A 25,282-nucleotide genomic window follows, 5' to 3' on the forward strand; every position below is an offset into this window, starting at 1 on the left:
CCCTGGTTGGTAATTCCTGCTTTAGAGGCTTGAGGCAGCTGGAATCTGGCATTTAAAGTTTTGACTTGCACAGTCACTGTTATGGAATTCTATGATTTTAGGTATTGCTACCTGCTCTGCAGGTTGGGATCGTTAACGATGTTTAAACAGATGTGAGGCTTGACTAGTGTGGTCTCTACCCCAACCCTCCACCTGACAGACTTATCCCAGGTGACCCAAATGCAATAAGTTCAGCACCCATAAGGGGGAGAATGGAAAAAGAACAGTATTTAATTTACTCCCAAGGTGGCTCAGAAAAGAAGATAGACAGTGTTTACTGGTGCCATTCAGACTTGCTGGGCCTGTTCATTTATAAGGTTGAGAATTTATGGATGTAGAGAGCAGTAAGCAGCCAGGTTTTCCCAGAAACTAGATGCTAAGGCACCACCATCCCCCAGCAAAGGATGATGTTTTCCAGCCCACTGCTCTGGAGTCAAAATCCTATCTCCTCCTTCTACTGTTTTCCCCTGTCTTCAATCAAAAGGCAGAGTCTGAGACTTTGGAAATTTTCTGGGACAGGAACTATCCTGCCTGTTGTGGGGAGGGGAACGGAAGGCAATTAGGCTTTTAGTGTTCTTAGAATAAAAACCAACTCATCTTCAATTTGTGTGCAATGTAATTTTAAAGAGTTGACTTTTTAAAATGAGCATAAACAGTGATATTCCATACTTGTCACAATTGAATGGCTTTTAATTTTCTATAGTAAAAATGTCAGCTGGGGATCGATCATCCTTGAACTAAAAAGAATCCTTCCTACACAAGCAGACCAAACCCTGCTTTCTGTTTGTATCTGACTTGTTTGGATACTGTAAACCTCCCCATGTGATTGGTTTGCCATCATGGGGCAGTATTTTTTGCAGTGTTGATTTGTCATGTGGCCTCTGAACTTATAAAGAGGCTGATGTTTGGCTTATTGTCCCACAGTCAGCAGACCCGAAAAACAACAACTGGGTTGCCCAGGGTTGTACCGGAGCCAAATGTATCGTAGCGGAGCTGTTATCTCCTTTCTCCCTGTAACAAGATAAATCGGAATTCCCATAATTACAGTAACTGAAGGGAAAATGCTGCTTGATTGACTCAGTCCCCAATGGCTTTGTAGATTATGTGAGAAGGCAAATAAATCATACTGCTAATGGAGGGAGGCAGTCGTTTAAAGTCCTCATGCTAGACTGATGGTTTATGAGCCTGATTAAATCAAAGCTTCTGAACCCAAGGGGCTGTGCCTCAGCCCTGTTGATCTCAGCTGTTTAGAGCCATTGGGGGCCATTGCTCAGCTGCACTTCTGCAGTCGCTGTCCCTAATCCTCTGTGGCCCACACAGCATCAGTGGCTCCCGATGTGTACAAGTGTGCTGCCATCTGCACGCCAAAAGATGCTCTCAATGTTCATGAGTGCCTGTCATTCATCACATTTGGAACTGCCAAGGGGAAGAAGAAGAAGAAGAAGAAGAAGAAGAAGAAGAAGAAGAAGAAGAAGAAGAAGAAGAAGAAGAAGAAGAAGAGTTGGTTCTTATATGCCACTTTTCTCTACCCGAAGGAGTCTCAAAGCGGCCTTCCCTTTCCTATCCTCACAACAGACACCCTGTGAGAGAGGTAAGGCTGAGAGAGCCCTGATATTACTGAAGAATTGTTGGCTCTTATATGCCACTTTTCTCTACTCAAAGGAGTCTCAAAGCGGCTTACAGTCCCCTATCCTCTCCCCACAACAGACACCCTGTGAGATGGGTGAGGCTGAGAGAGCCCTGAGATTACTGCTTGGTCAGAACAGCTTTATCAGTTCTGTGGGGAGCCCAAAGTCACCCAGCTGGCTGCATGTGAGGGAGGAGCGGGGAATCAAACCCGGCTTGCCAGATTAGAAGTCCTCACTCCTAACCACTACTCCAAGCTGGCTCTCTTGGACAAGCCACTCCAAGCTGCCATTTAATTGTTGCATCTGAAGCAGGATGTTTTGATTAACTCTGCGGGAAGAATAAGCACACGCATGCACTCATGCACACATGGTTTAATATCTTGGTCTACATTATTCTTCTTCAGTGTATGGATCAGCCATAGGCCATTTCAGTCAAATGTCAAATGCACACAATCACGGTTTGGAGATTAAACACATGGAATATTAAGGAGGGAAGAGGTGTAAACATTGTCAAATACATCCCAACATGGTAATATAAATACAGTATAGCAAGCAGACACACACATATGGTTTAATATCTTGGTCTACATACATAGATTCTAGGACAGGGGTAGTCAAACTGCGGCCCTCCAGATGTCCATGGACTACAATTCCCGTGAGCCCCTGCCATCAAATGCTGACAGGGGCTCATGGGAATTGTAGTCCATGGACATCTGGAGGGCCGCAGTTTAACTACCCCTGTTCTAGGATATGAATGAATGGTGGCAACGAGGGACTGCAAAAGTGCTTGAGCTCCACCCTCAATAGCTCCGTGGGAGTGAGAACTGATTATAAAGGGGGCTGGGCTGGGCTGACCTGTCTGAGGATGTCTCTAGGAATAAGAGAGAGGACCCAAGGTGTGAGATGGTCAGGACTCTCTGTAGATTTTAAAAGGAACAAGAAGGGCGGGGAGTGTTATGTTCTGACCTACAGATAACCCATAACCAGAATAAAAGAAGTTGTAGAGGAGGGGTGGCCAAACAGTGGCTCTCTAGATGTCCTTGGACTTCAATTCCCATGAGCCCCTGCCAGCGCCATGCACCCCTCCTTCACCCCTCCTTAGACTTAGCATGGCGCTGGCAGGGGCTCATGGGAATTGTAGGCCAAAGAACTACATTTTGGCCCACCCCTATTGTAAAGGGTGGGAGGCCCTCTGTAAGTGGCCAAGGGGGTGTTGCACATTTCCTCATTGGCTGGTGCAGGGGAGCCTTTGATAATCTGTAGTGTTTCAAGTCTGTGTGCGTTTTGGGAAACCACTTGAAGCCTTTGGTGTTGTAGCAAAACAGTGGATTACATATGTAGTTTTAGAGAGGGTGTGGGGAATAGGCAGCAACTAGCTGTGGTTCTTGTTAGTTAATGGCCCTGATGGGAAAAAGTGCAGCGTGAGTAGAAATGGGAAATAAAGTGTAAAGCACTGCCTGTTTCAATAGGCATCCTTCCTGGAATGGGAAGGTCGCACTTCGACCTGCAGTGTTTAGTTAACAACCTCATCACTTGAGCACCACAGTGGGAGCCCTTGAACCTTAGTCATTTTTTTCGTATTAAGGAGTGCTTTAAAAACCTCTGTGATATGTTCATATCTGATTGTATATATAAGTTCTTGAGTGTAAACCCACATAGGATAGTGCTGTCAAATAAAATTCAATATATATATATGTCTCTCTCTCTCTCTTTTTTTGTACAGCATCCCTATATTTACAAAGTCACTTTTGCAACAGCTAGTGAGTCTTCTGCACTGGTAATTAGACCGTTCAATGAAAAAGGAACATTAAAAGACCTGATATATAAGGTAGTGTAAGGTATGATCTTTGGGACATACCATATTATTTTTAGTATATATGTATTAACATTAAAGGTAAAGATAAAGGTATCCCCTGTGCAAGCACTGGGTCATGTCTGACCCTTGGGGTGACGCCCTCCAGCGTTTTCATGGCAGATTCAATACGGGGTGGTTTGCCAGTGCCTTCCCCAGTCCTTACCGGTTACCCCCCAGCAAGCTGGGTACTCATTTTACCGACCTCGGAAGGATGGAAGGCTGAGTCGACCTTGATCCGGCTGCTGGGATTGAACTCCCAGCCTCATGGGCAGAGCTTTCAGATGGCTGCCTTACCACTCTGCGCCACAAGAGGCTCTTTGTGTATTAACATTGGGCTCAACAAAATAGTTTAAGATCACAGAGTGTATTTATATTTACTTATTTATTATATGGCTTGTGGCTAGCTTGGAAGTAACCATTATTGTCGAAATTAATTTTTTAAAGGCAAAACCAAAAGATCCGTTTTTGAAGAAATACTGCAACCCGAAGAAAATTCAAGGTCTTGAACTGCAGCAAATTAAAACATTTGGCAGGCAAATACTAGAGGTAAGGCTCCTTCAGCTGTTCAAAATCTGCTTGCGGTCAAAGACGGCCAGTCCTTTGGAAGATATATTTTGCCTCAGCAGCTACCACAAAACATTGTCCAAGGAACAGCTCAGTTGTCTATTTTCCATTCATGCTAAACAAATGACGTTAGAATGTTTCTTAAAAAAAAAAATGTCCAGAAAAGATCCATGGACAGAGAAGAGAGAATGTAAAAGCATTCTTGAACGTATCTTCTGCAAACTATATCCTGGGTGGAAAACAAGTAGCTTCCTGCCATATAACCATTATTACTAGTACCCTCTTTGGCATCTGTTTGGGAAGGTCTCTGTTGAATGAAAGAAAGTGTGAAGCAGCCCTTCTGTATACCGATTGACTCTTAAAGGCATTGGATGTGTACTGAGCACTGTGCCCAGCCGAAATTGTCTAGGACAAAAGAGATGCGTCTTATTTATTTATTTAGATTTATATACCGCCTTCCCCGAAGGCTCAGGGCGGTTTACATTGAACTAATCAACAATACATGAAACAATATACGGAACAGAAGTAGCTTTTAAGACTGGACTTAACAAGTTGATTATAACATTGCCTTAACAGGCTGATTGTAACATTGAGCCAAATGGAAAGGTACTGTCAGTCTGGAAGAGAAATGCCAGCCAGTCGCTGAGAACTTGCACAGGCAGAGCACCACGCAGGGGAAAATAGTGCAATGAAATGAGGTCCCGCTCAAACAAGCCTCGTACCTTTCGTTTGAGTGAAGGCCCTAGCAGTGGGAGGGCTGGGAAGCATTTTTGGAGAAGGATGCACATGCATTGCAATTGATGTTCATCTACATATGTTTTCGCAGTCAAACTGAAACCCCTCTGCTTGGTCTCACAGGTCTTAAAGTTCTTGCACGAGAAAGGATTTCCATATGGTCACTTACACGCGTCCAATGTCATCTTGGAGGGGGATACATGCAGGTTGCTGGACTTGGAGAATTCGTTGCTGGGGCTCCCGTCCTTCTATCGGTCCTATTTTACACAGTTCCGTAAAATTAACGTAAGTTGGGGGCCTTTTTTTTGCCAGCTTGGATGGATAATAAATGTATTACGTTGCAGTAGACAAATTGTTTCTTAACACTTTTGATTGCTCAACAATGGAGCAATGGTATTCAGCCTTATTATTCGTTTCGGGCTTTTGCTGTGAAAAGTGTCTGCATTTTAGAAGACAGAGAAGAAGAAATGGAGGGTAGCAAAACAAGAAAAGTTTGGGAGGGGATTATTCCCAGGGAGAAAGCTCAGAGCAATATGTTAATTCAGAAATGCGGTTTTACGGTTGGCAGTACACAGTTGAACTGCACTGATAAACATAACGTTGTGTTATTAAAAGTGCAGTTGCTCCTCATTTGTTGGGAAACATCCAGGTGTCCTGTCCTCAGAAGAAGCACTGCTGCTGCTGAACAGGATCCAGCAGTCCATTGGTGGAAAGTACGGACAGCCCCAGATCTTTTCCCCTCCCCTCTCCCCTGGCAGTTCAGTTCCTCTTAGTTTGTCATGGCTATGATTTCACATGACCCCAGAGTTGGAAATGGCCGCTGTACAGAGGGAATCATGGGACATATCCACACCATCTGTAGATCCAACCTTTTATTAGAACTGTGCATCAGTGCTGATGTGGTAACAGGAAAATCACTAGATTTTGTCACCTGCCACCTACTCCCAAATTGTCCAGCCCCCCAGTTAACATTTGCGTCACAAGCCCTGCTCTCTGTGTCTCCCCAACCTCCGAGGTAGGTCAGGTGGCAATTAGAGACAGGGCTTTTTCAGTAGTGGCTCCTTTCCTATGGAATGCCCTTCCTCCTTTAGGCTCACTTGGCTCCTATGTTGCTGTTTTAGACAAAAGGTTTCTGTTCACCCTGGCTTTTAATTAAGAGGTTAATTTTTCAGCACTAAAGTCGGGAAACTGTTGTTTTAAACCAGGGGTAGTCAAACTGCGGCCCTCCAGATGTCCATGGACTACAATTCCCACAAGCCCCTGCCAGCGAATGCTGGGAATTGTAGTCCATGGACATCTGGAGGGCCGCAGTTTGGCTACCCCTGGTTTAAACGTTTTGCGGTGTGTTGTAATCTGTTTTTTTTTTATGCTGGGCTTGGATTTTTTAAATCCTGGATTTTAATTCTTATCTTGTCTTATTTTTATTGTTTTTTTTTAAGCCTCCTCAAGTAGGATCCTCTAGAAGTGTCATAAAGGTGTTCTAAATAAATTCATCTTCTGCTGCCGTTAAAATCTAGATTTCCCCTCTGATCAGAGCTCTGTCCCCTTGGCAGCACTGGAGGTTCTGTCTGGGCATCTCGCTCCAGCCGTCATAAGTCTGCTGGTTTGGTGTAGTTGCAGACTTTGAGTACAAGCTGTACCAGGCCGTTTATATTTTTGTCGCCTGCCTCGTTTGCTGTCACTAGAAACGTTGGCAACATACGCAGCCGGTGTAGGCATTGTTTTACGCCTGCTCCTGAACCCGATCCTTCGAACTAGTGAATCTTCTCCGTTACATCTGTGGGCTAGGAATTATTCATGCTCTGTCTTTCGGCTTAGGGACTCGAGTGGATAGAAGTCGTGGAAACAGAGCATCGGTGATGCAAACGGAGGAGGGGTTCACATGTTATAACACAGAACATCCTGGCGAGTGGTTCTGATAGTTCCAAACCCCCCTCCCTCTTCTTTGCAGACTTTAGAAGCTGTTGACGTGCACTGCTTCGGCCACTTACTCTATGAAATGACCTATGGGAGACCCCCAGACTCTGTTCCGGTGGACGGCTTTCCTCCTGCACCGTCCACATCCGTAGGTCAGTGAAATGCACGGAGTACTATTTCACCTTAACCTGAACACCCTGCAGGTTCCCCCGACAGTTTTTTAAATCCTGTCTTCAAGTCTAAAAGCAAGTTCTAGAACAGTTCTAGAACAGGGATAGTCAAACAGCGGCCCTCCAGATGTCCATGAACTACAATTCCCAGAAGCCCCTGCCAGCGAATGCTGGCAGGGGCTTCTGGGAATTGTAGTCCATGGACATCTGGAGGGCCGCAGTTTGACTACCCCTGCTAGAAGAACGATCTGGAGGGGAGAAGGGCACATAATGGCAGCAGCGAGCTTCACAGGACCGAGTGAGAACGGCACCTCTGCGCACCATAGTTACATTGCTTGCTGCTGCTTACTCCCTTTTCAGCCCTGTCCTCTTTCCTCCATTGTGCCTAAGAGAGAGGGACCCCCCTGTTACCCAGAGCCCCCCATTTTCCCTCCCTTTCCCTACCAAGCTGCAGTGTTATATTATAACCTGGGAGTGGGGGGAATGATGGCAAAAGGTTGCCATTCACCCCCTTCAGAGGTGGATCTCCGCTCTGCCCTCTTATCCCTGTGGCGGGTACAGATGGGACATTTGGATAGATGCTCAACTTTTATAGCCCCCCTCCAGTTCTCCCCTTGAACCAGGAGAAAAAGAAGGATTTGCTTTTCCTACAGATTAAAGGAGAAAGCCCCACCATAAATCCTATGGAGATTCCACTTTTTTTTGAGAGCTTATTGTTTTCTTCTGTGAAACAGTCCCCATCTTGCAGTAGCAGATGGAAGCTCCATCTACGCCAATGCAGAGATGACCATGAACAAAAGTAGAGTCCAGTAGCATCTTTAAGACCAACAAAGATTTATTCAGGGCATGAGCTTTTGAGTGCAAGCACTCTTCACTCGAAAGCTCATGCCTTGAATGAATCTTTGTTGGTCTTAAAGGTGCTACTGGACTCTGATTTTATTGTGCTACTTCAGACCAACAAGGCTACCCATTTGAATCAAGAACAAAAGTGGCATGTTAAGGAAGATTTTTTTTTAACTACAGCTGCAGAGAGATATTTCCTGGTGGTTCTGTGCAAAAGAAGTACTCCTGCTGATGGACAGTGATCCTTACAGAGAAAGGATTAGGATTTTCAACCAGTTTCTGGGCAATACTCAAAGTTGCTCCCTATATGTTCTCCTTTCTCTTTTGCCCGGTTAGAGAACCAGCTGAGAGCCAGCCGAGGGTAGCAGTGTTAAGAGTGGCGACCTCTAATCTGGAGAACTGAGTTTGCTTCCCCACTCCTCCTCCACATGCAGTCAGTTGGGTGACCTTGGGCCAGTCACAGTTCTCTCAGAGCTCTCTCATCCTCACCTACCTCGCAGGGTGTCTGTTGTGGGGAGAGGAAGAGATTTTTTTTTGTTTAAAAAACTTTGCAGGTGCCAGTCATTTAAGGTTTCTCGGGAAAGCGTCCTCCTTGAATTGCTCCCAGGTTTTTAATGCAATCATGAAAAGAAGCCTGAAGTTTTGTGTTCGTTCCCTTGGCGTTCCTTATTTTTTCCTTGCTTTCCACCTTTCCTTTAGTGACTGTACTGGAATCCATTCTTTCCCCCGAAGCCATGAAGAATGGCATGCCAACCGTCTCTCGGCTCCTACAAATGCCGTAAGTCCTCACTGGTAGAGCTAAGTCTTCCCCATATTCAGGCTGCAGACCAAAGTAAAAATGGGCTCTAAGTGGCACAGAATCCAGTGTTGGAACCTTCTCTTGTACCAGTCAGACTTTGACTGGTTGTTTGAGCCCCAGCCTTGTAGAGAGAGGTAGCATCACAAGGCCAGAAATGCAAACTCAAAGCTACCTTTCATGGTATCCTCAAAACGAAATCAAGAAAGATGGTCCAGCATAAATCAGATGCATATAGTTAACCCGTATCATGAGGCTAAAAAAGTTTACATAGAAAACAAGCTACAGCGGCTGAAATTTGGGGGTTTTATCTTGAGGTTAATAACTCATCAGACACAAGGCAAGAGCGACTACAGCTCCCCGCTTGACTTCAGAGATTTCTGGTGCAAACTGAAATTAAATTCCAAGAGAACCACTTGCTGTGTGGGATACAGCAAAGTGGATTAGGAACAGTAATGCTTGCTGTCAAGTTTGGGTAAAAATATGCCCCCTCTTCCTTCCTTCAGGTTATTCAGTGATGTTCTCCTAACGAATTCGGAAAAAACACAGTTTAAGGTACAGTCGAATAATACGGGTCACCAGCCGCTGCCTACTGTGTGTTTGTTCAGTCCTTACCCTGTGAGAGTGGAACATATAATCTTGTCTTATGCCAAGTCAGCTGTCTAGCTCAGTAGTGTGGGCTCTGCTTAGCAATTCTGCAAGGTCTCTGTCAGAGCCTGTCCCGGCATCTCTTGTCTTTTAATTGGGGATGCCGGGAATGAAAGCTGGGACCTTCTGCATGCAAAGCCAATGTTCTACTGAAGTCTTTGAACAGGTGGCTCCATCTGATGCTAGCTTCACTTTTCTGTGTTGCCTCTTGAATTTTCTGCTACCATCTCAAGGCTGGATATAGAGCGGAGAGCATTCATCATGCTTTCACCTAATTTTTTCTCCTCCCATTTTGGTGTATCCTCTCTTCTTAAATCTTGTCTCAGCTGGCCACTGATAAGTCTTCCTGCATCCTCTCCCCGCCCCCCCCTCCTGCCCCTCAAATATTGTCTTGATTTTCTCCCTCCCTTTCCTAAATTACTGCCATTTTTCTTTCATTGGCCTTTCTTTCTGAGAGCCAGTTTGGTGTAGTGGTTAGGAGAGCGGACTTCTAATCTGGCATGCCAGGTTTGAATCTGCGCTCCCCCACATGCAACTAGCTGGGTGACCTTGGGCTCGCCACGGCACTGATAAAGCTGTTCTGACCTGGCAGTGATATCAGGGCTCTCTCAGCCTCACCCACCCCACAGGGTGTCTGTTGTGGGGAGAGGAATGGGAAGGCGACTGTAAGCCGCTTTGAGCCTCCTTCGGGTAGGGAAAAGCGGCATATAAGAACCAACTCTTCTTTTTCTTCTTCTTCTTTCTGACAGTCGATGTCCTCTTGCCCCTTTGACCTCTTCACCATGCTCCCATGCTCTGTTTGTTCTGCTTATTCCCAGCAACTTCCTTTATCTGAAATGGTGGCACCCAGCTGACTCCTTTCCTTTACCCAAATCCATACCTTTCATGAACCTCCATGGATTCTACCTGTTGTTCAGTTTGCAATGAATGAAACCTTTCCTTTGTTTCTTCACTTTGCTCTTCCTGCTTTGTTCCTTTTAGTCTCCATTCCTTGTATACCTGCCTAGGCAGCAAGAATAATTGAATGGTACTGCTTACCTTAACTGGTGTGTGTGTGTGTGTGTGTGTGTGTGTGTGTATGTTTGCAGGAAAAGGGATCATGGGGTGTATGAATGTCTGTTGAGGCTGTTCAGTTCTATGGCCTTACTAGGAAACCTTTTTCCTCTCCCTTGCCAGATTCCCTCCAAATTAAAAGAGGCGTTGAAGACTGCCAAAGAATGCATAGAGAAGAGACTAGTAGAAGAACAGAAACTGGTAACTCTTGAACTTGCCCATTTTTGTGGATCATCCTTCAGTCAAATTCAGAGAGCTACGTTAATTAAGAAGCAGGCCCGCTAACAACTGAAAGTCATTATTTGTTTTTGGGGACAGAATACATACTCTTCTTTGCCTTCTTCTCCATCGGGGGTTGGTAGTAGGATCTAGGAGTGAGCTTTTACTTTCTGGCAGTGAGACCTATTGGCCGGCTTGCTAAATCTCTGACGGAGAGGCTTTGCTTGAAGACCATGTGTTCTGCTGTTTCCTTTTGAGGGCTTGTCCAGGTCAGAAATTGGAGTCCTCAATGGCAGGATTTTCTGCCAGGGTCGGATTGGCCACTTAGTTCCCTGCAGGCCACTGCCCTAGAGGGCCACGGGGAGATAGAAGCAATCAGGGCAAAACCCCTGTAACTCAGCTAGCTCAGTAGAGACTGTTCTGTTTAGAGCTGGCTAGTGCTGCCACCTGGAGTATAATGCTAGCTTCACTTGAGACCCAGCTTGGTGTAGTGGTTAAGGGCAGTGGTCTCTAATCTGGGAAACCAACTTTGCTTCCCCATTCCTCCGCATGCAGACAGCTGAGTGATCTTGGGCCTGTCACAGCTCCCTTAGAGCTGGTCTTGAAGAGCAGTTCTCTCAGAGCTCTCTCAGCCCCACCTCCCTGACAGGGTTTCTGTTGTGGGGAAAGGAAGGGACGGTGAGTTTAAGCTGATTTGAGACTCTTTCGGGTAGTGAAAAGCGGGGTATAAAAGTCTAGCTCTTCTTCTTTAGTGGCAGTATACAGGTAACAAATAGACTGACAGCCCTTGTGTGTGCCGATGGGCAAATCTGAGATGCATGGCCTCAGGAGTGATGGGCTGTAGCACCACAGGGGAGACTCAGCCTGACTTGCTCCTGGCCATCTTACCTTGCCAGTCTGCCCTGCCTTGCTTGCTGCCCAGGAGGAAAGGAGCAGCTCTCTCTCCAGCCTTTCAAACACCCCCAAGGGCTTCCTTTTCTGAGGACCAGTGGCAGACAAGGCTGTGGCTCTGTCCAACCAATTTTTTTTTTTGGTTAGACAAAAGTCAATGACAGAAAGAGTCAAAGACTTTGTATTTCCTCCCCCCCCCCTTTTTTTTTTGTCCTCTTAGCCCAGGGGTAGTCAAACTGCGGCCCTCCAGATGTCCATAGACTACAGTTACCATGAGCCCCTGCCTGCGAATGCGGGCAGGGGCTCATGGGAATTATAGTCCATGGACATCTGGAGGGCTGCAGTTTGAATAGCCCTGCCTTAGCCTCTGTGTCCTCGCTTTCCTGCTCATGGTGATGGGCTTTGAGGTAAGGAAAGCATTCCTTCTCCACATTACATTCGGTTACTTTTTAGGGAACTGCTGAGCTATTGCTTTGCTGTTATTCTCAGGGTGTCCATCAGGTCATGTCCATCTTGGAAGGGTGCCCAGAGAAAGAGCTGAACTCTGCTCCCTAGCCACCCTTCAAACTCTGAGAATATGGGTGGGGGGAGATGTTGTTTTGCATAGAGCGCCCCAAAACCTTATGCAGTTTCTGCATGAGCCTGGCTCAGTTGCCCTACAGCAGGGGTAGTCAACCTGTGGTCCTCCAGATGTTCATGGACTACAATTCCCATGAGCCCCTGCCAGCAAATGCTGGCAGGGGCTCATGGGAATTGTATTCCATGGACATCTGGAGGACCACAGGTTGACTACCCCTGCCCCACAGAACCCATAATGGAGGAGGGAATGCTTGATGGAGAGAGAGAGGGGCTGATTGTGGGAAGAACAGCAGCAAAACCGCTGGATATTTCCTGACTGCAAAGGCCTGCCATGTGCCTTTTTTAAAATCTCATTTCTTTTCCCTTTAATAAAAGATTAATCAGCACCGAAGACTGACGAGAGCCCAGTCCCATCACGGTTCAGAGGAAGAGAAGAAAAAGAGAAAGATCTTGGCACGAAAGGTGAGATGGACCGGCACATACAACACAAAGGAAGTCCAAACTCTTGTTATTCTCCTTCCCCCCCCCCTCGGTATATATTTATTTAGTATTTAAGATGGGATATGCAGCTGCTTTTCAGCATTCTTTAAAATAGCCCCCCCCACACACACACACACACACTACTTTTGAAGGCTTTTTTCCAAACAACCCCCAGAGAGCAGTTTGTATTTTTGCTCCGGTGTCGAATGTTTTCTCCTCTTTTAGCTTGGCTATGTATTTGCATTTTTATACACTGCTGAGTTGTCCGGGAGCTGCTAATGAAAAGGGTGGAGCAGGTTTTATCATGCCATTTGGGACAGCAATGATAACAGACTGTGCTTTCGTCCCATCCTGTCCTCATACAACCCCATATGGGTATCCTGTTTTGTCTCTGCAGCAGGCTAGGTTGAGAGGAAGATGTCGGGTCAATAAGGCATCATGTTGGAACTTCATGGCTGTGTGGGATTTGAGTGCCAGCTTGGTGTAGTGGTTAGGAGTGTGGACTTCTAATCTGGCATGCCAGGTTCGATTCTGCACTCCCCCACATGCAACCAGCTGGGCGACATTGGGCTCACCACGGCACTAATAAAGCTGTTCTGACCGAGCAGGAATATCAGGACTCTCTCAGCCTCATCTCCCTCACAGGGTGTCTGTTGTGGGGAGAGGAAAGGGAAGGTGACTGTAAGCCGCTTTGAGCCTCCTTCTGGCAGAGAAAAGTAGCAAATAAGAACCAACTCTTCTGCTTCTTCTGAGCCCAGTTCAGCGCCCCACATTGATGTATGAACATCCTGCCTGCTAATCTTAAGATGTGTGGAGGGTTTTGGCTATGGCTGCTTGTATTTTTATTGTCTGTAAGGTGGTTATATCCAGTTTGCATTGGTCCCTGGGCCATCTGCCCCTACACAAAGCACCAACAAGGTTTATGTATTCCTGATGGCATTGGGAGAAGAGGAAAGCATTTTCTGATTATGAGGGCTATTTGTAGATGCTGCCTCGGAGGGTGTTGGGGTCTCTTTCGCTGGAAGTTTTTAGGTGGTTGGATGAGCACCTGTCAGCAGGATGCAATTTTTAAGTCCCTGAGAAAGCAGGCTTCTAGCTTGGATGGCCCTTTGTGGTCTCTACCTGCTCTGTGTGATCCTGATGTCATGAAATTCTGTTCCAAGACCCAATTTTTTCCTACTTCTAGAGGTACAGTTTCTCAGGGGAAAGTGAAAACAAGTGAGGGGGAGATTCTGCCTAGGAAGGGGCTCCGTAAAGAAAAACACAGGGGCAACTCAGGTTCTGTATCCCACCACTTGCTTTTGAGACTGATTGCATGTCTCAGTTCTGATGAGCGCCAGCTTCAGTGATGCACAGGAGGAGGGTTCTTGAATTATGCGGAGAAGCACCAGGCAGATAGCATTAAAATGGGGACTGAGAGGCATGTTTATCATTTGACATTCGGCATCAAGACTAATTCGGTTCTGCAGGTCTGGTCAAACCATCAGCCTACGCCTATTCAGACTGGACTGATGTGCGTAAAATACAGGACCATTTTGAAACCAGAAGAGGGGGGGGGGAATGGACTGGCCATTAACAACGTATTTGGAAATGCTTCAATCCCTTCTTGTTTCTGTCTTTAAAGAAGTCCAAACGCTCTGCCTTCGAGAATGGGGAGGAACCCACCATGAAGTACAGCAACTCAAACAATTCAGGTAACCGGCTCTACCCAGGAAGAGCGTGTGGGGCTCTTTTTTTGTGGGAGTTTGTGAATCGTTCACTTCTCTTAGCCTTGTTTTAAAGGTTGTCTAAAGTTAAAGCAGAGCCTCTTGTGGCGCAGGGTGGTAAGGCAGCAGACATGCAGTCTGAAAGCTCTGCCCATGAGGCTGGGAGTTCAGTCCCAGCAGCCGGCTCAAGGTTGACTCAGCCTTCCATCCTTCCGAGGTTGGTAAAATGAGTACCCAGCTTGCTGGGGGGTAAACGGTAATGACTGGGGAAGGCACTGGCAAACCACCCCGTATTGAGTCTGCCATGAAAACACTAGAGGGCGTCACCCCAAGGGTCAGACATGACCCAGTGCTTGCACAGGGGATACATTTAACTTAAAGTTAAAGCTAGAGGGCATTATTGATGGGCTAGTGATTTTTGGTCTTAAGAAAAAAATTCTCCCCAAGTTTCTTCTCTCATGAAAAGAGATGTGCTTATAGGATACTTCCAGAATGTGGTGTTCATAGGTAGACCACACATATTAAGTACTGCACATGGAGAGCTGAATGCCGGAATGCTGTCATCCACGCCTTCTGTTTTTAGCATTTGGGAAGTTTGCCTGCTTGGGAGCAAGGTACAATCACCATGAGTAAGGATGATCATGTACACGGCTCCTTTGACATTATATTTCATGTGCCGAGCTATTTGCTAAGTGGGCTTGCTAAAGAGATTCAGACTAGGCAGCACCGATGGGAGACTTTTGAACAGCCTCTGAAATATGGCAGCAAGAGGCTTGCAAATCTGGCCGGAGGGTAGAGTGACTATGCCTTTGGGCACACATGCTTGTCTTAACCAATCATGGCTCACTTTTCCGATCAACAGCAGCCCCAGCTGATATAATTTTCCATCTGCGGGAGGAAAGGAGGAGGGGACCCTGAGAGAGAGCAGCAGTTTGAGAAGAATGACTTTTTAAAGATCCCTAATCTGTGGGAGAAATTGAAGTATTCATGGCCTGCCCCTGCTACATTTCAGTTTCGTTTTTGAAAAATAGGGCTTTTCACACAGCTCTTCCGAATCTAGTTTCGTTTGCTCCTTGGCGTAGAGTAGACAATGATTCAATTGTTCCTGAGCCTTCTTAGGAATTCACCAACAGCGTTTCTTCTTGTTCTGGTCTGTTTGCTGACTCCAGCTTACTGACCCGGCAGAACCTGCCTGTATATTTCATCCAATCTGCCCCAGTACACTCTGTAGGCTTGAACTTTAATCCCTTCCTGTTCTGTTGTTGTCTCTGTCTCTAAAGAAGTCCAAACATAAAGCCAGGAAAAAAATCCCCTGTTGGAAGGATGACTTGCCATTCAGTCTCTTTTGTCTTAAGCACCTGCAAAGGGGGTGAGCTGCATGGCAAAGGTGCTGCCCAGTTTTGCTGCTTGGCCCAACAGGGTTCTGTGGCAGCCCTCCTGCTGCATGGTGTCTACCTTTTCCAGCTGGGATATAACCCCCTCCTTGCCTGTGCTTGTTTGGTGGGTTTGCTGTTCATCCCAGTAAAGCATCTCATTTTAAACTCCGCAGTGCCAGTTTTGTGTAGTGGATAGGAGTGTGGACTTCTAATCTGGCATGCCAGGTTCGATTCTGCACTCCCCCACATGCAGCCAGCTGGGTGACCTTGGGCTCGCCACGACACTGATAAAACTGTTCTGACCGAGCAGTGATATCAGCGCTCTCTCAGCCTCACCCACCCCACAGGGTGTCTGTTGTGGGGAGAGGAATGGGAAGGCGACTGTAAGCCGCTTTGAGTCTCCTTCGGGTAGAGAAAAGCGGCATATAAGAACCAACTCTTCTTCTTCTTCTTCAACTGCTTGTATTTTTTTCTCCAGCAGGCTCTGGGGCCAGTTCGCCTATGACTTCGCCTTCCTCTCCAGTTCCACCCTCCACGACAGGTGAGTTACAGTGTCGGCACGCTGCCTCCCCACTTCTGACTTGGTTTTGTTGCTCAGCTTGAGACGGACGACTTCTAACCCTTGTAAGAGAGAAAACAGCTGCCCTTAAGAATCTGCTTTCGTTCTACGGTGTAACCAGATGGAAAGCGTTCCGACTCCTGGTTTCTCGGTTACGCAGGAAACAGTTCCAGCTTCCTTGTCTCACGGCTTCTGTATTCATACTTGATAAGTCTTTGCTTCATAATCTGCGCTAGTCGAATCCCACCTGCCTCCTACCTTTCTCAGTCACCATGGGGCTTGTGCTGTGTTGCCAACCACATCTGCAGGACTTTACCTGTGTGTTGACTCTATCCGCCCCCTCTGCTTTTGTCTTTTGAGGACCCCTTTGTGTACCCCCGGATTAATGCTCCACCTCTGTGTCAACAGCATGCTTGGCTGTTGTTTGAGATGTCAGTGAAGTATCTTGGTCCTTTGGGGGAACTGATGCAATTGACTTCTGGGAGTTGGAGCAACCATCACTTCAGGTGCCTCGTAACAGCAGGAGTAATAGTGTTGAGTAGTAACTAAGAAGCTGAGCTGTGAATTCAGGCATCTACTGTCCCTCGACCATGAATTCCTTAGGGGGCCAAAGGGAAGCCACTGCCTCACTCTCACTGAACTGCTTTAAAGGGTCGTTGCACAGGATTATATGTATGTGAAATACATTGAATATTCTAAAATTCCAGATAAATGTCTTGTGTTCCAGCCCCTCAGCTTGTTGTTAGTAGTTCTGAGCTTTCTGGAAATACAGGATCCAAAAGGTTTGGAACATAAGCAAAATAAAAACACAGGCTCCTGGCATGTCCAGATATGACTCTTCATGAAACTTTCTCTTCTGCCCTGTCACAATTGAGAAGCATTCTCTGGAAAACTGATTGGCCACTTGCTGCTTAGATCAACCAGCACAGACTGCTCCATTGTAGGGATCAGAAAGAGCTCCGGTGGAAGAATGGGAAGGGAACTTTATCACAGCAGGCTGCTTTAGAAGGATTCTGCCGGATCCATTTATCTGAGACTGTACGATTCGACTTTCCTTCTTAGTGCAGTGCTGGGTGCTCAGCAGAGCTTAGTCCCCTGTCTTCGCTGAGCCCATGCTTAGTTTTCTGTATATTTCTGAAGTGTAGCCATACCTCTGCCTTGACCTGGGTGGCTCAGGCTAGCTGATCTTGTCAGATCTCAAAGCTAAGCAGGTTTAGTACTTGGTTGGGAGACAACTTAGAATGTCCAAGGTCACTTTCCGGAGCCAGGCATTGGCAAAGCCACCTCTGAAGTCTTTTGCGTTGGCAGGTGTGGCTAAACTATGGCACTCCAGATGTCCATGGACTACAATCCCCATGAGTCCCTGCCAGCATGTGAGATAAATGAGGCTGGTAGGGGCTTATGGGAATGGTAGGCTGTGGACATCTGGAGAGGCACACGCGCACACACGCCCACACAGGGTTCTATGAGGTGTCTGGATGAAAGATGTTGAAGGGAACATCCATTTCTTGTATTCCATAGGGTCTAACCTATTCTTACCGAGCAGTGCTGTTGGAACAGTGTACTTGTGAAGGTGGCAGGCACCTCCAGTGTTATGTGGATCCTGCTAGTGATTCCACCTATGTACTAGGGCAGGGGTAGTCAACCTGTGGTCCTAAAGATGTCCATGGACTACAATTCCCATGGGAATTGTAGTCCATGGACATCTGGAGGACCACAGGTTGACTACCCCTGTACTAGGGAAGATCCTCAAAGGGTTTGTACGATAATTGTGTAAGCATATGGAATGAAATGGCTTAGCAGTATTTCCTTACCCCCAGGAGTTAGTTTAAAAAAGAATGGGCAGGAGATATTGCTATACAGTTTTGTGTAGCTTGGCATGCCTATATGTGTTTGGGCAGGGCAATAGGTTTTTTAAATGTAATCATAATTATTTGATTTACATACTACCCCCCCCCCAAAAAAAAAGGGTCAGGGAAGTTTATAAAACAATTAAAACGTCATAAAAACAAAGCCCTGCCCCCACCGCCATCCTCAACCCGGCCTGTAGAGTGGGCTGTAGGCAACATAATCTATACCACGCAAGAATAGAAGGGGTGGAGGGGAATCTGAGAGGAGAGGATGTTTATTGTTCTCCCTTTAAAACCCCATTCATTTTTTGTGGCTCTTTGAGCCTAATGGGGAGGAACGTTTTCTTTGGAACAAGCAAGAAAGCGTAAATGAAGGTCCAGCCTTCTTCCACAGATATTTTTGTGTTCCCTTTCAAGCCAGAAGTTCCTCTGACAACTGCATTTCTGTAAACTCGGAGGACCTGGCATCATCAGGGCTAGGCAAGGGCCAGGGCCTTTTCAATCTTGAATAAGCTCCTTGGGAGAGCTGAGGGCTTGGCTCTGATTAAGATCTAGATCCCCTCCCCAAAATGGCTAGGACAACTCCCACTCCCCACACCATGTGTACTCCAAGACCCATATTGCTGGAGGCCTGCTGAGCGGGAGGGGAGGTTAGTTTTGCTGCCGGGGTGCATAATTTTGTTCGTTTTATTAGGTTTTTATTGTGGGATTTTATGATGTTACCTCTTGTGGTAATGAGCCTCTTGTGGCGCAATGAGCCTCTTGTGGCGCAGAGTGGTAAGGCAGCAGCCTGAAAGCTTTGCCCATGAGGTTGGGAGTTCGATCCCAGCAGCCGGCTCAAGGTTGACTCAGCCTTCCATCCTTCCGAGGTCGGTAAAATGAGTACCCAGCTTGCTGCTGGGGGGTAAACGGTCATGACTGGGGAAGGCACTGGCAAACCACCCCGTATTGAGTCTGCCATGAAAACGCTAGAGGGCGTCACCCCAAGGGTCAGACATGACTCGGTGCTTGCACAGGGGATACCTTTACCTTTACCTTTATGATGTTACCTGCAATGAGCCAGTGGCCTGGGAGTGGCGAGCTACAAAACAAAACAAGTAAATAATCCTTACTTCATTGGCAGATGCCTAACCTGTTCCAGGGGGACCACCGCCTGCTGGGTGCTCATCCAGCTAGTACTCCTTGGGGAATCTAAGCCATAGTGCATGCTCAGGGTCCCATGACACAGACGAGTCGTGCCTTAACTGCTGAGAGATGCTGAGTCAGTACTATTGATTTGGTGGAATTGGGAATTTTAAGAATGAGTTTAAAATTTCCAGTCCTTCCCTCCCACCTTCCTGGTACTTCATGTTGCTCCAAGTATCATCATCTGCTTCCCAACCAAGCAGAGAATCGCTTCAAGAGGGATTGAACAAAGGTGCCAAAGAGAGGTAGAGAAGAAATGACACAACAGGAAGACTGGAATGGTTAACTCATTGGCCCCTAGTGGGGAGGGCCAGTGTGCTGTAGTCGTGGACAAGAGTGCTGGACTAGTGTCTGGAAGACCAGGTTCAAATCCCTGCTTGGAAGCTCACTGGGGTGATCTTGGGTCAGTCACACTCTCTCAGCCTAACCTCCTTGGGTAAGCCCTCTGTGATCCAGCTAAGACTGATATACGTGAGTGGAAACAAGGTTTCACGAGCATATCACAGGGTGGATGGCAAATTATGTCCATCAAAGGATTTGGTCAGCTAGTGGGCACGTTGCCCTAATCCAGGGGTAGTCAAACTGCGGCCCTCCAGATGTCCATGGACTACAATTCCCATGGGCTCAATTCCCATGGGCCGCAGTTTGACTACCCCTGCCCTAGTCGTATACTCTAGTCCATGGACATCTGGAGGGCTGCAGTTTGACTACCCCTGCCCTAGTCGTATACTCTAGTCGTAGCTGGTTCGGCTTTTTATCCTCTTGAGAATGGAGCTCGATGGCTTCATACCAGTTTTACACATAAGTAGTCCCAATTGAATGCTCCCAGTAGCTCCAAACGTTAAATCCGTAGCTGCGAATCTCTGTCTTCCTGCCTTATGAATAGTCCTTCTGTGTCATCAGAGTGCTTCTGTAAGAATGAAGATTTGCATCACGCCTACTGCAAGAGGGGGTAATCGGCCAAAACCACCCTCGCTCCCATGGAAGTGTTAGGTGGAACCCAAGCCGAAACATAGAACTGAAACCCATTCTTTTCCCTGGAGTATTTGAGATAAGCTGGAGGCTTTGATTCTCTCCCCCCCTCCCGTCCCCGAAGGCTATAGATACAATTCTAGGGTTACAGAAATCCCTTAGCTTCCTTTTTTCTCCTGGGTTGTGTTCCTTCCTTCCCAGTCTTGTGGCACCTTAAAGGCAAACACAGTTTTAATTCTACAGAAACCTTCTTGGATTCAAGTGGGTAACCGTGTTGGTCTGTTTGAAGCAGCACAGGAAAATCAGAGTCCAGCGGCACCTTTAAGACCAACAAAGATTTCTTCCAGGCGTGAGCTTTCGAGTGCAGCTTTTGCTTTATATTCCCACTGTCATGAGGGAAGTTCATAGTCTGACGGAGAGTGCTTGCACTCGAAAGCTCACGCCTTGAATAAATCTTTGTTGGTCTTAAAGATGCCACTGGACTCTGATTTTGTTTGTGCAGAAACCTTCTTAGACAACATCCCAAAAGCAGTGGACTAAGTAAACTTGGAAGGGACTGCAGCCACATAGCCTCTCTTCAGGGCCAGCCTTTTTCAGAATTTGGAGGTGGAAGTCCATTCAAACATGCCTTTGTATGTTATATACAGTTCTGACACTGTAGTATAATCCTAATGAATGGATGGGTCTTCTTTTGCAGCTTTCCCCTGATTTGCTGAACCTTGCAATAGTTTCTCAATCTAGCCTTTTGCATCTAAACATCCTTTCCAAGAAACACTGTTCTCCCAAGTAGTACTGGCTGTCTGCTTTTTAAACAAAATCTCCAGGTTGGAGTAATGGCAATAGGGTAAACTGCCTATATATACAGTATTTGAGCCTCTTGTGGCGCAGAGTGGTAAGGCAGCTGTCTGAAAGCTTTGCCCATGAGGCTGGGAGTTCAATCCCAGCAGCCGGCTCAAGGTTGACTCTGCCTTCCATCCTTCTGAGGTCGGTAAAATGAGTACCCAGCTTGCTGGGGGGTAAACGGTAATGACTGGGGAAGGCACTGGCAAACCACCCCGTATTGAGTTTGCCATGAAAACGCTGGAGGGCGTCACCCCAAGGGTCAGACATGACTCAGTGCTTGCACAGGGGATACCTTTACCTTTATACAGTATTTGCTGGCGTATAAGACTACTTTTCCCCCCTGAAAAACATGCCTCCAAGTGGGGGGGTCGTCCTATACGCCGGGTGCACTTCAGTTGGGATAGACATAGCTGCCCATAGTGGCCCATAGTACTGTATTTTGAGTGGAAATATTGGGGGGGTCGTCTTATACACCCAGTCGTCTTATACGCCGGCAAATACGGGGTAGTAGTCTTATATGCCTATATATGTTCATTTATGCAAGCTGGTTTCTTTTCCCGTGTAATTACTAAGCACATTTGTTTACTTCTTGTAAAATAAGTTACGAGAAAGAGAGGGTAGGTTAATGTGCACAAAGCTCATTGCCTGGAAGGCCCGAGAGCTAGTGAGGTGCTGAGTTTTTGGGGAAACATCCGTTGTACAAGATGAACATAATTTTGAAAGTGCACTAGAGGGTCTGACTCCCTTTAGGTTTTGACTGGATGAATACCTGTCTTGCTGAAAGCTCCTGCTGCCCACATGAGTCCCACAGCAAAATGGTGCAGCCACTGTTTCGACCCACAGAAGGCCCCAGGTTCAATCCCATCCATCTCCAGTTAAAGCAGGCCTTCTCATCCGGGGTTTCACGAACTCCTGGGGTTTCTTGACGGCCTTGGAGCGGTTGCCCGAATTGGTGGGAAGTAATGTTTTTTATATATTTTGAATTCGTTAAACATCTACTGGGTGATATGACCATATATGGTAATGATGACCCCCCCCCCAGTGGCCAATTATGGGCCTGGAGGGGGTGGGAAGGGGAGGGCCCCTCGGTGGGCATGTACTCAGGTATGCTTCCTAACCATATTCTGCACGATTGCACCACTTCTGGGGTTTCTCGAAGCCAAAAAGTTGAGAGAGGCCGAGTTAAAGGAATCTCTGCAGTAGGGCTGCAAAAGTTTTTGGAGAATCAGAATAGACAATATCGGACTAGATGGATCAGTGTTCCAACCATTTAAGGCAGCTTTATGTATTAACTTGAAATCCGGACTTTAAAAGAGATGGATGAAACAAACATAAACTGTTGTACTATATGTTCAACAATCTGAAAAATTGTCTCCAGATAGTTATGAGCCTCAGAAAAGCATGCTAGCCTATCAGTTTGTCTAACTAACACGTTTGTGCAGCTAAATGTATTGAATTACTGATGTCTGCATTTCTTTCCTCCTTACTGTCATTGAATGGCCCTTTTAACACCACAGTAATGACTGTTGTGCTCTTTTTTTCTCCTCTCTCTCTCTCTCTCTGTTTGTTTCTCTCTCTCCTCTGCTGTCTCCAATAGAGCATGCACCATTTTGAACATGAATTCTCGGTAAAGTAACCTGACATTGATTTCCCCATCTTTAGATTGTCAGGGGATGGGAATAGTGACTACAAAACTCAAAAAAGGGGAAATTATCACAAAGCATTCACTCAGATTACATTGGTAGGAAAAAAGAATCGAAGCCACACTTTCTATCCCTCTTATAAGCCATGTCACGTTTGCCATTATTAAATATAGTGTTTCATACTTGAAGATTTGTTTTGTGACAGTATTATCGTCTCCTGTTTTGGGCTTTGATAAATTTAATAGGGCTTTCAACCCAGCATAGATAACTGCTTGATAAATCATGCAGCTTTTAATTTTCTTGATTCATTGATTAAACAAGCAGATTCTGGCTAACCACAATAGAGATGCCTTTTTGGGAATAGCCAAGAGAGCAACATTTATAATCATAAACGAAAGTTAACAGGGCCATTCTTCTTGGGTTGGGGCTGGAATATAAAGTACAGGTTGGCTTGCAAGGAATTGTGAAGGACAAAGGGAGAACCATCCCCTTGAAAATGTTTTTGAAGTCACAAAGCAGAGGTTGGGGAGAATGAAGGGGACAGATTGTAGGAATGTTCCAAGGTATTTTGATACTTGAGGCAGAAAATCCAAGTTGCACCAAACTGAATATACATCAGCTTATGTTTGAGAAGCTAGTATAGCATTAGACTTGAACCCAACTTGAATCTTCGCTCACTTATGCAGGTAACCTTGAGGTAACCTTGAGGCCGCACTATTTTCCTAACCTTTTCCGCCAACTTCTTATCAGAATAAAATGGAAGGGGGGGGGCGAGTGGGAGAGTGTATTCCACCCTAAGTTTACTGGAAGTAAAGGCAGAGTAAAAAATGATGATTTGCTGTCTTTTCATGACATCTCCTTGAGGCAGCTCCCCTCAACCAGCAAAACGTGCCCTGAGGGGCTGATGATTTGCCCACTCATTTTGGTTTACAGCATGGTGTAGTGGTTAAAAGTGGCAGATTCTAATCTGGAGAGCTGGGTTTGATGACCCACTCCTCCCACAAAGCCTGCTGGGTGACTTTGGGCCAGTCACAGTTCTCTCTGAACTCTCTCAGTCCCTCCTACCTCACAAGGTGCCTGTTATGGGGAAGAAGAAAGGACGGTGATTGTAAACCACTTTGAGACTCCTTCGCTGGCAGGGGCTCCTGGGAATTGTAGTTCAGGGACATCTGGAGGGCAACAGTTTTGACTACCCATGCTTTAACCTCAGCTGTCAGTTCTGGAATAGACAAGGGCTCTCCTTCAGTCCCCAGAGTCACTTGTATTTCCTTGGAGTCTTGAGGCGGTCATGTTCCCCTGAATAGAGTGAAGGTGGCTTTGCAGGTTATGCCTGCTTCTTGGGGGATTTTTTTTTGGCTTTCAGTTTGCTTCATGAATGAACCTTTGCCTGCATATTATTCTGGAGGTGTCCTCCATTAACCTCCAATGACATGAAAGTGAAGAGCCCTACAATGACACACATACAAGACACATAACGTCACTGTGTGCCGGTTATGTTATGGTTGCTTCTGAGTCTGCTGAAAGCACATTTCATGCCCAGCTATCAGTCACACTTATGGCATTTCCCGGCAAAACAACTATTGTAGTTCCCGGCCACCCCCATCATCTGGAAAAAAGATCCAAGTGACATCTGCTTTCTATTTGTGCAGGGAAACAGACATCTGGAAAGGGACATTCACGGCTAGCCACTTAGCAGCTAGGAAAAAGTAACTTGTGCTTAGTAAGGGAACTCACAAGGACTGTATTGAGTGACAGAGGGTGGTAATGCTGTGTCTGTTCTCAGTGCCTTAAATGCGCCTGTCATTGGATTGTTTGTGTTTTGATCTTTATTCTTGTCCTCCATGTACTCTGGCAACTGAGCTCTTTTTTTGGCTTGGTTTTTGCTTTGATCGTCCCTTGTCTTTCTTTTGCGTTTGCCATCTCTGCTTCTGCCCTATTGCATGTGTAGGGCTGCCTTTTTGCTTATTTAACTGCCCAACCTCATCTGAAAAAACACATTTAAGATACATTTGCTTGGGATGTAGCCTTGCTCGCTTGCTTGATCCGTCCACGCCAGTTGAGCTGCGTCAGACAACGGGCCAGTCATGCTGCTGTTTCCTTGCGCATTCTGTGCTCAGCCATGTGCTTTTTGCCATGCGCTGTGCTTTATTATTCTGCCACTGTATTTGGTTGGCCACATTGTACTTGTGACTTAACGAAATAGGGAGAGATTCTCGCTGGAATGAAAACTTTTGTTGGCATCTGGCTGGAAAGACTTGTTCAGTCATTCTTCCCTTGGGGCTCTCAGCATGTTCATGCCCTGGCTGCATCTGGATGATGCACTACAGCACTTATTCCCCTCCTGGATTGTCTTTTCCAGATAGGACCAACCAGGTGTGCACGGTGGCTGTAGCACAAGGATCGCATAATGTGCAGCAGTGTGTAGACACAGCCATTGTTAAGGCAGAGATCAGATTTGACTTGCCCAGTTAAGCTGATCATTTAATAAAAAGCATCAAATTGGGCTTGTCTCCCAAAAGATGGTGGGAAGCCCCTCTTTAAAATATTGCTGCCTGTTCACTGGTGCATTCAAGGCCGCAGCTATGCAACCCTGGCATAGGGTTTGGAGTCTGTAGTGGAAAGGTATACATCATAGGAAGCATTAAAGCAGCCCTTTGGGTTGGTGTGCTAAATAGCAGGAGGATGGGACCGTGGGAATGACATCCGTGTCACTAGTGCTTTCCTTCCTAGG

At 46.4% G+C, this 25,282-nt stretch overlaps 1 protein-coding gene across 12 annotated transcripts in view; it reads left to right on the forward strand.

Annotated features, from left to right (window-relative positions):
• Nucleotides 1–25,282, forward strand: part of PXK (PX domain containing serine/threonine kinase like) — a 65,143-nt gene that overhangs the window by 36,532 nt on the left and 3,329 nt on the right. For 6 of the 12 annotated variants that reach the window (XM_077324957.1, XM_077324958.1, XM_077324952.1 and 3 more), the window contains 10 exons: nucleotides 3,391–3,495; nucleotides 3,967–4,068; nucleotides 4,945–5,106; nucleotides 6,773–6,890; nucleotides 8,451–8,529; nucleotides 9,054–9,102; nucleotides 10,372–10,449; nucleotides 12,313–12,399; nucleotides 14,042–14,111; nucleotides 15,978–16,040. In XM_077324957.1, coding sequence (XP_077181072.1) covers nucleotides 3,391–3,495; nucleotides 3,967–4,068; nucleotides 4,945–5,106; nucleotides 6,773–6,890; nucleotides 8,451–8,529; nucleotides 9,054–9,102; nucleotides 10,372–10,449; nucleotides 12,313–12,399; nucleotides 14,042–14,111; nucleotides 15,978–16,040 — 913 coding nt within the window. Of the gene's footprint in view, nucleotides 1–3,390; nucleotides 3,496–3,966; nucleotides 4,069–4,944; nucleotides 5,107–6,772; nucleotides 6,891–8,450; nucleotides 8,530–9,053; nucleotides 9,103–10,371; nucleotides 10,450–12,312; nucleotides 12,400–14,041; nucleotides 14,112–15,977; nucleotides 16,041–22,505; nucleotides 22,536–25,282 lie in introns of all 12 variants that reach the window. The other 6 variants (XM_077324960.1, XM_077324959.1, XM_077324962.1 and 3 more) reach the window with 3 other exon arrangements.

The sequence above is a fragment of the Paroedura picta genome, chromosome 3, assembly GCF_049243985.1.
Source record: "Paroedura picta isolate Pp20150507F chromosome 3, Ppicta_v3.0, whole genome shotgun sequence".
Classification (NCBI taxonomy): Eukaryota; Metazoa; Chordata; class Lepidosauria; order Squamata; family Gekkonidae; genus Paroedura; species Paroedura picta.